Source organism: Dicentrarchus labrax, unplaced genomic scaffold (assembly GCF_905237075.1).
Source record: "Dicentrarchus labrax unplaced genomic scaffold, dlabrax2021, whole genome shotgun sequence".
Classification (NCBI taxonomy): Eukaryota; Metazoa; Chordata; class Actinopteri; family Moronidae; genus Dicentrarchus; species Dicentrarchus labrax.
Genome location: NW_026136705.1, coordinates 20,740,242 through 20,755,333, shown reverse-complemented (window position 1 = coordinate 20,755,333; position 15,092 = coordinate 20,740,242). Strand labels below are relative to the sequence as shown.

General features: G+C 38.8%; 1 protein-coding gene across 4 annotated transcripts in view; it reads right to left on the bottom strand.

Annotated features, from left to right (window-relative positions):
* LOC127363727 (actin-binding LIM protein 3-like) overlaps positions 1–15,092 on the bottom strand; it is a 45,367-nt gene that overhangs the window by 28,009 nt on the left and 2,266 nt on the right. For 3 of the 4 annotated variants that reach the window (XM_051400559.1, XM_051400562.1, XM_051400561.1), the window contains exons 2-3: positions 13,177–13,344; positions 1,246–1,429 (exon numbers count right to left, since the gene is read on the bottom strand). In XM_051400559.1, coding sequence (XP_051256519.1) covers positions 1,246–1,429; positions 13,177–13,344 — 352 coding nt within the window. The remainder of the gene's footprint in view (positions 1–1,245; positions 1,430–13,176; positions 13,345–15,092) is intronic. The other variant, XM_051400560.1, reaches the window with a different exon arrangement.

Here is a 15,092-nt window from a genome sequence, read left to right as displayed (position 1 = left end):
CTCCAAAAACTCTCACCATAAGCAAACCAAAACCTGATGAGCCATCTACACACTGACTGACAGTTAGCCTTTTATATATTTACTGTACTGCCCCCCAGTCACACTTAATTTACAGTCACGTTTATGAAATTCACTCCAGCTTTGAGAGAACTGAACTGAAGCCAATATTATATTTACATGATGTATGATAATTAAGCAAGACCAGCCAACCACAACAATCGCTACGGATTTAAAATATTTTAAAACGTATCTTGTTTGCTCTTGGATGTCTTTCTCATCAACCTCCTGCTCTCCTCTAACGACACTTACCAGAGTGGTTAGAGCAGTGGAATTCCAAAAACAATTATACAAATAATACTTAAAGAAAATATATTTATATTGTAAAGCCAGTCAAAGTTGCATAATGTCTTTTGAAAGGCTTCAATTTTATATTAGTAAGCCTGCAGGGAGTTTAACAGGCAGGTAGGGTTGAATGAAAAAGGGTTTTTGGGATGTGACACACAGGCACTAAAAAGCAGTATAGCCGCTTTTAATTAAAAAAGTAAGGTAGCAATACAAATTAATTTAAAATGTTGTGTCCAAAGCAGGACACTTCATTCACTCTTACCTTTTAAAATCTGTGTGTGCACCTGTTTCCTAATTTTCCCATCCTTTAGTTTTTATTTTAGTAAAACACTTTCTGACAAACCTGGAAAAGGCATGCCTCAATATACCTTGATTTTGTTACTTTTAATTAGTTAAAACCAGTTTGATTGGTTGTATGTGAACATTTAAATGAAAACCTTGCATTGATTCTGCAGTAGTTTTGTGAACTGGTCAATGAAACCAAACACAGACGGCCTGCAGGACTTATACGTCATTGCATTTTAATTGTAAAGGGCCACCTGTGGTATGCAAGAAGCAGTGATCGGTAACTGCAAAGCCATTATACACCACAGTATGTGGTGCTCTGTAAGAATCTCATTTGTTGCTGTTGTTTTTGTTGTCACAAGTTATGAATGAAGCAGTGCCAGGAGGATTGCTGAGACAATATGTAGAGCTGTAAACAGTGTTAAAAGATACAAATATTTTAAATGCACTACTATTACTTCTACTGTAATCACCCACCCATGCTTTTTTTAAAAAGACATTTTACTATATATCTTTGGTTCACAGTGTGAGAGAAATGACATGAGTAGCTCTGTGTCAGTAGGCCCATATGTGTTAAATCTGAAAACGACTATAAACACAAACCCTTTTCCTTACCTGCAGATGCTGCAGACGAAGCAGTGTGGATGGTATGTCCTCCCCAGGGCAGATACCACCTCTCCAGTGATGTACTTGTCACAGCTGTCACACTGGGTCCCATAGAGCCGCTGGTAGTCCTCTGTACAGATGTACTCCCCAGAGTGGTGAAAGAAACCCGAGTGCACCAGATCACAGCCACACACTGTACAGACAGAGAGAAAGAAACTAATCAGCTCACTTTATTGCTCAGAAATACAAAGCAGGCTGACCGAACAGAGTGAAAACTGCACTGTATGTGATAGAAACTATTTCCTCAATAGAATAAAGAAAAGTTGCATGCAAAAGCAGCGTATTTATGAATATTTCATGCCAGTAATAAACCAACACATATGATCCCTATGTATGATCCAAGCAGCTGTTGTAATACAGAAACTTTAGTTGTCATCCTGCTTTGACACCGGCGTTAATCTGCTAATCTAGAGGTTTCGCCTTCTGGTTGGAGGGTAGTTAATAGCAGGTATAGTCAGTATTGTGTGCGTGTGTGTGCTAGTTGAGTGGGTGGGGTTGTTGAGAGGGCAATCTGTTGTCCTGTCTGACCTCTAAAGGGTTAATACTATAATCTGGTTGTGGGGATTAGGCCAGAAACTATCAAATCTGGTAATATTTTACAGTATGTTATGGATGTCTGTGCATATAAGAATATATAGTATGTGTGCCTGGTTGTAAACCTGTTTTTATAAATGTGTATCTGCATGTGTGGAATTATATATTACACCCCTTGTGCCCATGTTGACGGACAATAAATACTTTTATATGTATTTATGGAGGCAGTGTTATAGATGCATGTCCAGGCAAAGAGACTACACACAGATACACACACTGTGTTTACTATATATACTGACAGCATGATGTATGGCTTTTATTTAGTAAATGCAAAGTCTTTCAGCCAAATGATTACTTCTGGTCCAGCTGTGCGGAGGGTGAGGAGGCCTATGCTGAGCTGGTCGGTTTGACAGTTTAAAAAGGAGCTGAGCGATGATTTGCTTCAGCTATCGGGGGGGGGGGCTTACTCTTACCTCCCATCAGTTGAGTTTTTACAGACTTTACAACATGTACCATTCAAGGAGCCACAACCATATCATCGTATAGTGTCCCCACTGATGCTGTCAGTGTCAGTGCGATGCTTTACCTATAAAGCTCCACACAAGTCAACACATATCTGTCACTGTGATATAACCTGCAGTGCGCAGGCCCAGCCATGGGAGGCATACACTGCAGTATACCGAGTGGCACCATGATAACCTGGATGTACTGTAAGCTAGACATCTGAAAGGCAGCCAACGGATCAAGATATCTGACAGTGAATTGAATGTCTGGTCTCTAATTAAGCTAATGGCTCTAAACCCAGTGGAGTGAATGGATCTGATCTGATCCGAGCCAGCGTGTTAAGTGGCTCAGACAGAGAGAGAGAGAGAGAGAGAGAGAGAGAGAGAGAGAGAGAGAGAGAGAGAGAGAGAGAGAGAGAGACATTGTATAGCAAGCCTAATTTATGTGTCTATTGGAGCCAACCTGAAAAGAGTATGGAACATTTAACCGAACTGTACTCCTTTTAAAAGTTTTCTTCATCTGAGCCTGGAGCCAGACTTGTGAATTATTTGACTTTCGTTTAGAGAGAAAGGCTTTGAAAAGGAAACCCAGAGACCATGAAATCATTATGTCATGGTAACTTTGTATTCCCTTTAAAAAGCATAATCTTGTAATATTATGTAAATACTAACATGGTATTGCTGTTCACTGCACATTTTATCCCTGGAATGCCTGCAATCACATTATATCCTCTAACTGCTGAACAAAAGAACTGTCTTTATTGCCAAGAGCCACGTGATAACAAACAGTAAACAGTACAGGCAGATTGTTGCATAGAATCAAGGCAAAGCAAGTTTATCTGTATAAACCTTTTAAAACATATATAAATATAGATTTTGAAAGAGTAAAATAAAAAGACAATACAAATAAACTAACAGAATAGGACAGATTAAACAGCAGAATAAAAATGGCTGTGCTGTGTGAGATATGAATAAACAGTCTTAAGCCCTGATTTAAAAGAACTGACAGTTGGAGCAGACCAAGTTTTCTGTAAGATTGTTCCAGATATGTGCTGCATAAAAACTGAATGCTGCTTCTTCATGTTTAGTTTTGACTCTGGGGACAGCAGGCAGACCTGTCCCAGGCCATCTGAGAGGTCTGCATGCTTCAATAAGGGAGCAGCGGATGAGGAATGTATATTTGCCATGAACCATTCAGTACTCCCAAAAACCAAAAGTAGAATTTTAATTGTGTAAAGATCTGATAACTAAGACCAGACTAGAGCAGAAGTCCTTTAATTCTTGATATATCCTTACGGTGAAACCAGTCTTATGGTTTTCTCTCTTTTAGCTGCACCCTAAAATTACATTGATGCCTGAAGTTTGGGAGCTTTATCAGCTTTATAATTTTTTTAATGGATGTTCTTAGTAGTGGTCGACTGATGTTGGTTTTTCAATGGCCGATGCCAATGCTGATATTTAGAGAGCAGGGCTGCAGATGGCTGATATAAAATGCTGATATCAAAACAAAGAAAAGTCATGTATAATTCTATTTAATTAGTGCATACTCTATGTTTACAGCAGGATGCATTAGAGTTATAGCATAGGGCTTGAACTCACAAAGGCGAGTGCTAACATCGTTCCACAGCAGCCACACTGACATGGCTGCCTGCAGATGAATCTGAAGACACTTTTTATTGGCCTCTTGAGCACAGACATCAGCCGATGCTGATTAACTCAAAATACTCATCGGCCCGAATAATCAGCCGACTGATTTCTTGGTCTATCACTAATTTTAGGAACACTTAACCTTACTGCTGGACATTTTTATACATTTTAAACTACACTTGAGAGTTGTCAACTCTTTGTTGGTCATCTGTCCTGTTATGTGTTGTTTATGCACTGATGCCTTTACATAAATGAAGTTCCTGACTGAAATAAAGTTATTTTTATTAGATTTTTGATAGAACAGAATAGACGTCCCACACACTGTATTTATAATCCAAAGTTTTTCAGCTGGATGATGTAGATCTAAAAGTCTGTTTTCTGTATATTCATTGAAATTAGTATCTATGTATATTATTTTTAAACACAGAAGCTTTTGTTGTTTATAGTAAGTAAAAAGTTAATCTTCCTGAGTAACTGAAAAATGATTTTCTCACTGTTTAGTTCATTCGGAAATGCTGAAATAAATATATTCATAGAAAAGAAAAACTAGGACATCATTCTCAAACACGAGAAATATTGTAAAATATTTTTGTTTTTCCATGTCTCCTTTGTCTCTGATATTTTATTCTTGTCATGGCAAAGCTGCTGTCGCACAAATTTAAAATGCCAGCCTGACCTTTATCAGTCTGCCAGAGACTAAAGCTGTTCACGGTGGAAGACTTACAGCTAACACACTATTGTACTCTTCTGTATGTGCTGTACACACATCAATACAGTGTGTATGCAGCATATACTTGTTCTTTATGTTCCACAAGTCAACAATTCATTATTCTTTCAGTGTATGTTGAGAGAAAGGATTCACCCCAGGTGAAGTTATGTGGTTTCCCATCAGCTGTGACAACATGATACATGCAAACCTACACACATATATATTTACACTCTTTTTCTCTGTTTCCCAGACTCATACAAAGACACACACTTGAGGATGATAGCCAAGGTCCTTCCCATCTTTTCTCACCCTGCTGATAGCATTCACACATTCATCACTGTCTAAATGGAAAGCTATTAAGATGTGGATGAAAACAGGAAAGAGAGGGAGCTGTTGAGGCTTGGCCTCTCTGGAGGGACCTCTGGTATATTTGGATTTCAGATTGCAGGCCATTTTAGAAAACTGTCCTCACAGAACAGCATGCAAGCATGAACATTTACACTGGCTGTGACATCCCTTTTAATATACAGGATATCAAGTAATATTTGAATATATGTTTTGCTACTCGGAGAGTTTTTTCACCGGTGTTTTTATTGGACTAATCTTATTAGTAATGCAAATAGCATAGCTCTACGTATGACAGTGTCTATCAGTCCTCCACTTTGGTTCAGACTGAAATATCATAAGTGTTGGATGGGTACAGACAGTCTTGGTTGCCACACGATGAATCCCACAGACTTTAGTGATCCGTTGACTTTTCCTCAAGCATCACAATGAAGTTGACTTTTGTGGTTTTAAGTGAAATGCCTCAACAACTGTTGTATGTATTGCAATCAAATTTTGTACAGTTATTCATGGCTCCTCTCAGTAATTATTTCAATAACTTTGACTTTTCATGTAACGCCATCATCAAGTAAATTTCAATGTGTCCTTAAGGTTTTAGCTTATTACCAAATACTAATGACACTCCTATTAGCTATATTTTTGTGCTAAATGCAAACTAGCTAAAGTTAACATACAAACACACTAAATGATAATGGCAAACACGGTAAATAGTATTCTTGATAAACATCAGCATTTTAGCTTAGTCACTGAGAAAACGTTAGCATGCTGAAGAACATCTAAGTGCAGCTTCACAGAGCTGCTAGCATGGCTGTAACATTGCTTTGCTGTCAGCTGTTATCAGACTGACAATAACCTATTTCAGGTCTCCGTACTGAATCTTTGCTCCTAATACAGATGAACAATGAGCAAAGCTCAGCAGATAGGATGTAACTGGGTTTTTTAGACAGAAAGTAAATGGATTCTTTCAAAAATGTGTTTTTATTTTTATTTCCATATGCACTATTGCAGAAAAGCATATTTGTTAAGAGGCCCAAAGTAGTAGATGAAGCAGTATGCAGACAGGGCCACAATATCTAAATGATGAGCAGAGGTCACAACCATTGACAGTATATATAACTCAAATCAAAATTCTTCTCAAAACCATTCAACCTGTCAGGAATTATATTAAACGTGTATGAGTGTGTCTGAGCCTAAATAATTTCATTAAACTAAAGCAGATTTACAGTATAATTATAACAGAAGCAGGAAATGCCACAGCAGAGATCTCCCAGAATCTAAATGAGTATGTGCCTGCCTGCTACCATTATTCCCTCTCTGTCACATGACATTTGAGTCTTTCAGGGACAGTCAGGACAAATCTTCCCGCTGCCACTTGAACTTGCTGACTGAAGCTTAATGTTCAAATACTTGTCAGTCGCCTCCATGCCAGACCCGTCAAAAAAGACCTTACATGACCCCTGTGTGACCTCACCCTGACCATCCCTGACCCCACCTGTTGCCCCAAATGCTGAAGGTTTTCTACATTTTGTCTCTGTTCTGCTGAATCAGCACTAACTGGACAGGACTCCATCAGAAGCAGTCTTTCAACGTGGCTGTTCAACACGGCAGGCTCAGTAGAGGACCTGCTCCCTCTGTCAATAATATATAAGGTAACAAAAACACAATGATTCTTATTTCCAGGTGATTATACACCAATGAAAACATACCTATGAATATTATATTCTATTTCTGCCATTAAATCATCCTAAATGCTAGACACTGGACCTTTAAATATGATGTTAGGTTAGAATTGTAGATCCCAAGTGGGGGTGCAGAGCTGTGTGTATTATTGCAATAATTGCTGCATCTGTGTCATAGTTGATGCTATTATTTCCACATGTGCTTTTCTTCTGCAGTATGTAAATGAATCTTAATAACAATAATTAATAAATAATTAAGATTTTCAGGAACAATAAAGAAACAAGAGTGCTCTGATTCTGGCAAGGCTATGTTCAGAAAGTCAAACCTTTCTTGCTCTTGAGTTTATCGTCAATAGAAAGTACCCTGGCAGTTTGGATAATGTTTAACTTGCGGTTTTTTTTATTCGGTTTCCAAAGAACAGCATACCAGAAAACATTTTGGTACAACAGACAGGGACATAATCCAGACTCTAAAAAAGTAAAAAAAACACGCTTTCACCGTGCCACAAACTGGTTTGCCATGAACACTGAAAATATGTGATTGCAGTTTTGATATTTCTGGAAAAAGCTAGCTCAGTTTTGAACAAAACGTTCATATTGACTGTGATATTTTTCTGTCATTATATGTTACTGTGGACCTATAAGAAAAGAAAAGTAACAGGAAGCTGGTAGATAACAAGAAATAATTTCAGGCCACAAAAAAATATAATAAATACAACTCAATAAATAAAATAAAAATCATTCTTCACCAGCTTCCTACTTTCTTTCCCTTCTGCACATCAGGGGGCAGGTTCAGCTGCAGTTCGTCAGATGCACTGAAGTATTTAAATACTTTTCTTCTGCATCTGTTAAGAGTGATTTGTTGCCTATTAGAGTGAAGTGCTTGAGGTCTGGACACACATACACACACACACACACACACACACACACACACACACACACACACACACACACACACACACACACACACACACACACACACACAATTGGCAGAAAGACAACAGAAAATGATTTCTTTGTTTACTGCCAGCGGCACAAAGAAAGGGTTCAGGGAATTAAATAAAAAGGTTTAAAAAGAAGAGATATAAATGAAGATGGATGCAAGAAACAAGACATCCTGCAGGTCTAATACACATGTTGAGGGTCTCATCTTTCTGATTTAGCTTCTGGATACACACAAAAAAAACAACAACATACAAGCATGCACAGAAACACACAAAAACACCAGCACACTGACCCACAGTGCAAATACTCATGTGAGGACACACACAACAGAGTGCTGCACAGCTGAGCTGATACAGCGGTTAATTCTTCACAGTTTGTCCTTGAAGTCTCTTCAGAAGAAAGAGCCAGGCCATCCGTGACTGTCTGTACAGCTGAGAGTTCACTAATTCTGATAAAATGCACTGAATCTTGCTCCTGGTATTTGCTTCACACCACAAACTTGTTTCAAACCAAAGTGGGTCAGGCTTTGCAGTAAGAATCATATGAGTCTGTTTTATATTCTGTTGAGAAAGTAAAGACCCTGCACTATCCATCCAAATAATTGCGATGTGCCTGTTGTTCACCTTCGAGGAGAGACTCTATAACTGAAAATGATCAGAAACAATGTGATTTTCTTAATGTACAGTGAGAATCTAAGTAGGTATTTGTCCTTTTTTGCAGTAATGGCTGAATTTGTTCTTGAGAGAAGGCCTGCTTTAAGGTCATAGATGACGTACATGGTTCAATTTTCTGGTGGAAAAAAAGGAAAAAAGGAGAGGAGGGGATTATTTTAGACAAGAGGCTAAGACGAGACATGGAGAAAGGAGAAGAAAGGCAAGATGGGAGTCAAGGGAGAGATTAGAGGAAGAGGAAAAGAGAAAGGAAAGCAGACAGCAAAAGTGAGGGGATGAGGATATGGAGGAAGAGACAGGGAGCACCCAAGGGAGGTATCAATGAGGCTATCGATCTGTCCATCCAGCGCACGTTTGCCGTCCTGTCACCGTCTCTTCCCCCATCTATTCGAATCATAAACATGGGATGGATTCCTAGCTGTAGCTGCTCTGCATTTACATGAGTGTGATCAGGATGGACGCACACATCAAAGAAGAGGCGAAGAAGGGGGGGTGTCTAACCAGTCTACTGTCTAACTGAGGGAGTAGTCTGTATCAACAGTACACTAGTACAAATGTGTGTCACAATATGGATTTGGCTACATCTTTTGAACTGGGAGAGAATGGGGTTTTCAGTACTTAAGAATGAACACTTATCAGTCAAAGAGTTATGACTGCATATTTGCATACCCAGCAGGACATGAAGATAATATTCTAAAACTGGCATCATTTGCTTTAAAATGAGGGTAAATTTATGAATGTGTTCCATATTTTATGAGAGATTTTATGAGAGAAGATACGACTTGCAGACTTGCATATTTCCTTCTTTTGTAAGTGATCAGCCTTGTTGAAAACTTCATTGTTATGCATTCTGTCTGTTCCTTGCTCTCAATGCTCTGATGAGTTTACGTGGTAAAATCAAAAGTTTAAATTCTCACTGTCCCATGTGATATATTTACTTGTAGGAACAAATTGTATGGTGGTTGGAATTATAGTTGCTTTTATGACCGATTTAGATGACTGTAGCTGCGGCAAAGGTCAAGTCGGTTGAAAAAAATGATTATACCGTTACAATGGTTATTTTATCCATGAGCAGTTTCTCAATTGATATTTTGAAAACATTGAATAACATATACAAATAAATTACATATACAGTGATTCTATCCACATCACTCCCCACATTGGAGGTGGAGAAAGGGATACCAGAGGAGGGTCTGGGGGTCCTCTCCCATGAGTCACATTGAGTGTCAGACACTAGAATTCTTATTCACTAATTTGTTGTTTTTGTGCATCAGTTTCTTCTTAAGTCCTCTGATACTCTCAATGTGAACGTAAAGTAAACAAAGAGTCAATGAAAGTAAAGCACAGTTGCATCAATTATATTAAGGATTAAATGATCACATCAAAGACATGGACAGGATGTGGCCTCAGGTTGGACAGTCCACCACGGGGGGCAGAAAATGCTCTACTGTATGGCAAACTGTACACTTGGCCATCTACTCATTCCCAGTGAAAGGACTGATGTACTCCAGGTCTGCTGTAATTCTGATGTAATACTTCACCGCTATATCTCGTGAAATTCTTAGGGGAGACACAGTTTTTTTATGATTTGGTCACCAGTTTTATTTCACAAATTACACATTTCAAAAAACATTTAAAACATTCTCCTTTAGTTTAATGTGAAGCGTGTCCCAATATCAAACACTAGTAAGCTACTTAAATGCTAATACAAACAAAGTAGCTGCCCTGTAAGCCAGTGGCTTTGTAATGCTGCATGCACGCATGGCTGTAGGAGTGCTTTGAGCTGAGTGCTAACATCAGCATGCTATAGGAGGCGTTTGCCACTATCAAAACCTTACTTTAGCATGTTTGCATGCTAACATTTATTGCAAATTGGTGATAGGCTGATGGGAATTGAGTTTTGCAGGTATTTAGCCAGCATAGTAAGAGATTTACCATTTTTAACATTTTGGTCTGTTAGCTGAGGCCGATGGGAATGTTGGAATGTTAATACTTGCAAAACTAACTAACACTAATGGGAATGTTAGCTTTGCGTTAGCTTTTACATTATAAACAAAACTGTGAAAGATTTGACCTGATGATGTCGATAAATGAAAAATTAAGGGATCGCCAATGTTATTTTAGTTAATTCTCCAGGAGGAGTCACAAGAATGTTTGTATCATATTTTATGGAAAACCATCCAAGTTGTTGAGACATTTCTCTCAAAACCACAAAAGAACCTAATAATAGGATAATAGTGGTGCTGCAGGAAAAGCAAAGAGATCACCAAGGTCAGATTCATCCTCTTCTGGGAACCATGAATGTCTGCAAAAATCTTCATGGCAATCTATTCAGTAGTTGTTGGGATATTTCAGTCTGGTGTGGTGGACCAACAAAGCTAAATGTCAGTGAATACACACACCAGTGTCTCCAAATACATTTAAAGCATGTTTTATAAAATTCATCAAAAGAAAGTTTATGTAGCTATGAAGTATAAGCCCAACTCTATACTGTCAAGCTGAGCCTCAAGTAGGCACAACATTACCATATAAAAGACAACCTCTAATCACACACACACACAGAAAGGGTTGCTGTCTTATCCGCTCATCTGTTTCTATTTTTCTCATTTATTACAAACCTCCTCTCCTCATTCCTCTCTCTTCAATCACAAGTAGCCACACTAACTGGAGATTGCACTGTTACCAACCAAAGACACGATGTAACCCTCTGACATCCACAGCTACAAACACAGAATTCGAGACAAGAGAGTGACAGAGAGGGGGAGGAAAGACGGACAAAAAAAATGAGCTGTAGAAAACAAAATACAGACGCCTGTGTGCTAAAAGCTGATGATTTGATTCCTGTCCACTTCATCAGCTGATGTCTACTCAGCCCACACTCCATTAGCTAAAAGTCATTAAGCTTACACTGCAAGATCAATTGTCCATAATAATAAATACTTTAATATCAAAGAGAGAACGCATCTGTCAGTAAATCTAGCTTGTGTCCTGTCAGAAGTGCTTTGATTGAGCAAACAGTCAATTATTCAACCAAACAAACAATCCAGGCTGTTATTCCAGCCCAGGTTATTTTTAAGATCTGCAATGGTGCATGATGTGTTTCATGAAAATAAATAAATGGGAAAACTCTCCTCTTTGGTGCTGAGTGCATTCAGGCGATGTTACTGGGAGATCAAACGGAGAAAACAGTGTTGTCTTGCAGCACGCTTTGGGACTGTGCGGGTCCCGGCCTGTGAAAGGAGGTTAGCTGGTTGGAGTCTGACTACGGGCTGAAAACCTGCTGACTGCACTGCTAAGCTAGCTGCTGACTCCAGACCTCTATTTGTGTGTTCTGTCCCACCTGCTCACTGGAGGAGCTCAAACATAAAGACTCAACAACACATATGAATATATGGACAAATGCAATTCTGATTTGTGTTACTCCTTTTTTAAAATCTCCTGCTCTATTTAAACTATTCATTTCCATGTGGAACATTAGTTGAACACTTTATTTTACGCTCACTTGAGGGAGGCTCTCATACAAATCCCGCTGTCTTATTTGTTTAATGTAGGTATGTGCTTCAAATAGTAAACAGATAATCTGAGTTACAGCTAAACTTCTATATATTCCATGTTAAAAATGTTGAACTATTCCTTTAAAGATAGTCTACAGGGATAAATCTCAGTGCCTTGATGTAATCATTTATGAATCCAAATATAAACACAGTAAGAGGAACTAGTAGGGCTGTGCATGTGGCAGGACTGAGACGATATAGGATTTTATTGCGGATCGCAAATAAAAAACAACACTCAGACATGCTTATACTGGTGAATTTGCATTATTAGGATAATAATCAATATCCTCACAAGTGACTTGAAAAAGCTGTCTAGCTCACTAATGTACAGTCCGATATTGATTTCCTGATTTATTTTTGAATTGCCACAAGGGGAGTCAGTTTCCATTCATTTCAAAATCCTAGGCCTCTCAACGGCTTGCTAAAAAAAAAAAAAAAAGAACTAAAGACAATGAGGTACCTATTTCAGGGTGTCCTATCTGTAATGCAATACAAATATTTGTTTCTTAACAAAATGTAAGGCAAAGTATTTCCAAAATGTTTTAATGACATTTTAAAAAGGACCAGTGTGTAGGATGCAGTGGCATCCAGCAGTGAAGTTGCAGACTGCAACCAACGGAATACAGCTCAGACTTCCAAGGGTGAAGGAGAAACTAAAAATGTGAAAAATGTGAAATGCCCTATATAGAGCCAGTGTTTGGTTTGTCTGTTCTGTGCTATTGTAGAAACATAGCGGTTTAACATGGTAGCTTCTGTGAATGACAACTAGGTCCCTTTTTTGATTAAACCGGCTCACTGTAAGGTAACAAGAAACACAGCTATTCTTATTTTCAATAATGAAAACATTCCTAATTGTCGACAATAATATTGTGATTGCAATCCAGCTCTAATTTTTCTTCTCTTGCATTAATACATGGCTTTGTTGATACCAGACAGCTATCTGCCTAATATAATACAGTTGGTGATTGACTTGGTAGAGTCATAGTTCAGTTTCTATTTCAGTGAAGACAGACGCTATCACTAATTCAATTGTGCTGGTTCCTTCTTGTCTGAGCACTGCTAATTATTTAATATTTAATTATGCAAATTGACGTGGGTGGAATCCACATTAGTCCAAGATTGAAAAATAAATGAATATGAAGCATTGTTTGAGAGTGTGGGAGTGGAGAATGGAAGCGTATGTGAGTGTATGTACACGTGTGCATGTAAGGCGGTGTTCATGTGCACTGAATGTGTGGCAGCTTTTGTGTGTGTGTGTAGGTGTGCAGCAGGCTTTTTTTTTTTTTTTTTTACCTTGGCAGGTGAAGCAGTGAACGTGGAAGTGTGTGTTTTTGACGCGCACCACTTCGCCACGACAAACCTCCCCACATCGCTCACACACGATGGGCGAGTTTCCACCACTGGAGAGAGGAGAGCTGCTGTTGTTGTTTCCTCCATAAAGACCTGACTGGTACTGAACTGCTGGGAGGGAAGAGGAGACATCAAAAACATGTCACTTATTGTCATTTTGAGGCCCTATTTCCTTTCAACTGACTTCAAACATCTGATCAAAGTCTGATAAAAAATGTGGAACGACTGCCTCAAAAAGATAAGGGATCTGATGGATTTTTTTCTTGCGTTACAGGAATATGTGCCACCTAAAAACCACCTTTAATGTATAATAAATCTGAAAATAGTCGCTAAGATTTGTCTTATATATAAACTAGAAGCAAATCAGACCAAAATGTATTGACTAAATATAATTCTCCAGCATTAGTACAGATGTTGATTTGTTCTCCCACTCAGAAAAATTAATTTGGCCTTTAGATTACATTACTTTTCTTTAATGTCACACAAACACACAAATAGATAGACAATAAAAAACACATGGAGGCAAACCCACAAACATAATCACGTGCACACTGGACTGAAGGTTTAGAGGAGATGAAGATGGCTTAGTGATTGGCTTTGTAACTAGTAGTGGCTCCTGGAAAGTCTGTTACTCTACCAGGGAGATCAGCACAACTTACAACCATTCAAGGTAGTGGCTTAAGAGACAGACAGACAGACAGATAGACAGACTGTGAGAGTTTCAAACTGCTAGTGGCCACTACCTACACTCTATTCCAATTCTAACGTCATAGTTTTCTCTATTTACAGCAATCAGCGAGGACAGCACAATAAGATTGCATTGTACATTGAAACTGGTGCGTACGACAATAAAGCTTTGAATTTTGAACCTTGAAATATACATGCAGAACATGACGGAGACACACACTATGAGAGACAGAAAAGGGCACAGTGGGGCTGTTTTGGGATTACACCTCTTTCATCCTTGCTTATGAAACTGGTCAAATCCCTCTTACAGAAACGAGTTGTTTCTTTATGCTGGAACACAGACACACACATGCGCACTCACACACACACACACACACACACACACACACACACACACACACACACACACACACACACACACACACACACACACACACATCATGGTAGGACAGCAAGACAAAAGGGGAGTTGAGTGAATAGATTTCACTGACTGGCAGAATATTTGATCAACACTGATTCTGATTTTCTGTAACGGTCAACTGTACTCTACCCGGTGTGAGACAATCTGAGCAACAATTCTACTGTATTCTAATCAGTTACATTACATTACAGTTAATGCTGATGCATCCCGGAGTATTATGCAACACATTGCTACACACACACACACACACACACACACACACACACACACAACACACAACACACAACACACAACACACATGCTGGCAGGTTAAGCTGATGACAGCAGGAGAGAGACAGAGAGAGTTGTGGATCTATAAATGTTTTCAAGAGAGAAAAAAAAAGGTAAAACTGGGACAAAAATGTTTCCTAACAAATTGTATCATCCGTGTGTGTGAGGGTGTGTAAGAGTGTGTGTGTGTGTGTGTTTGTGTTTGTTTGTCTGCACCACAGAAGCTGGCATTGGTTCTGTAGCCAGATGGTAGCACAAGGACTGGAACCACAGACATAGAAAGATCTGAGCCACCTGTGTGTGTTTGTGCATGTGTGTGTGTGTGTGTGTGTGTGTGTGTGTGTGTGTGTGTGTGTGTGTGTGTGTGTTTGAGAGAGAGAGAGAGAGAGAGATTGAATTTGTTCTTTTTTTTGTTTGTCAATATTAGCAAGTTTGCTTGTTGTATGTTTTAGTTTATGAAACTGATGAAGGTGAAAACATG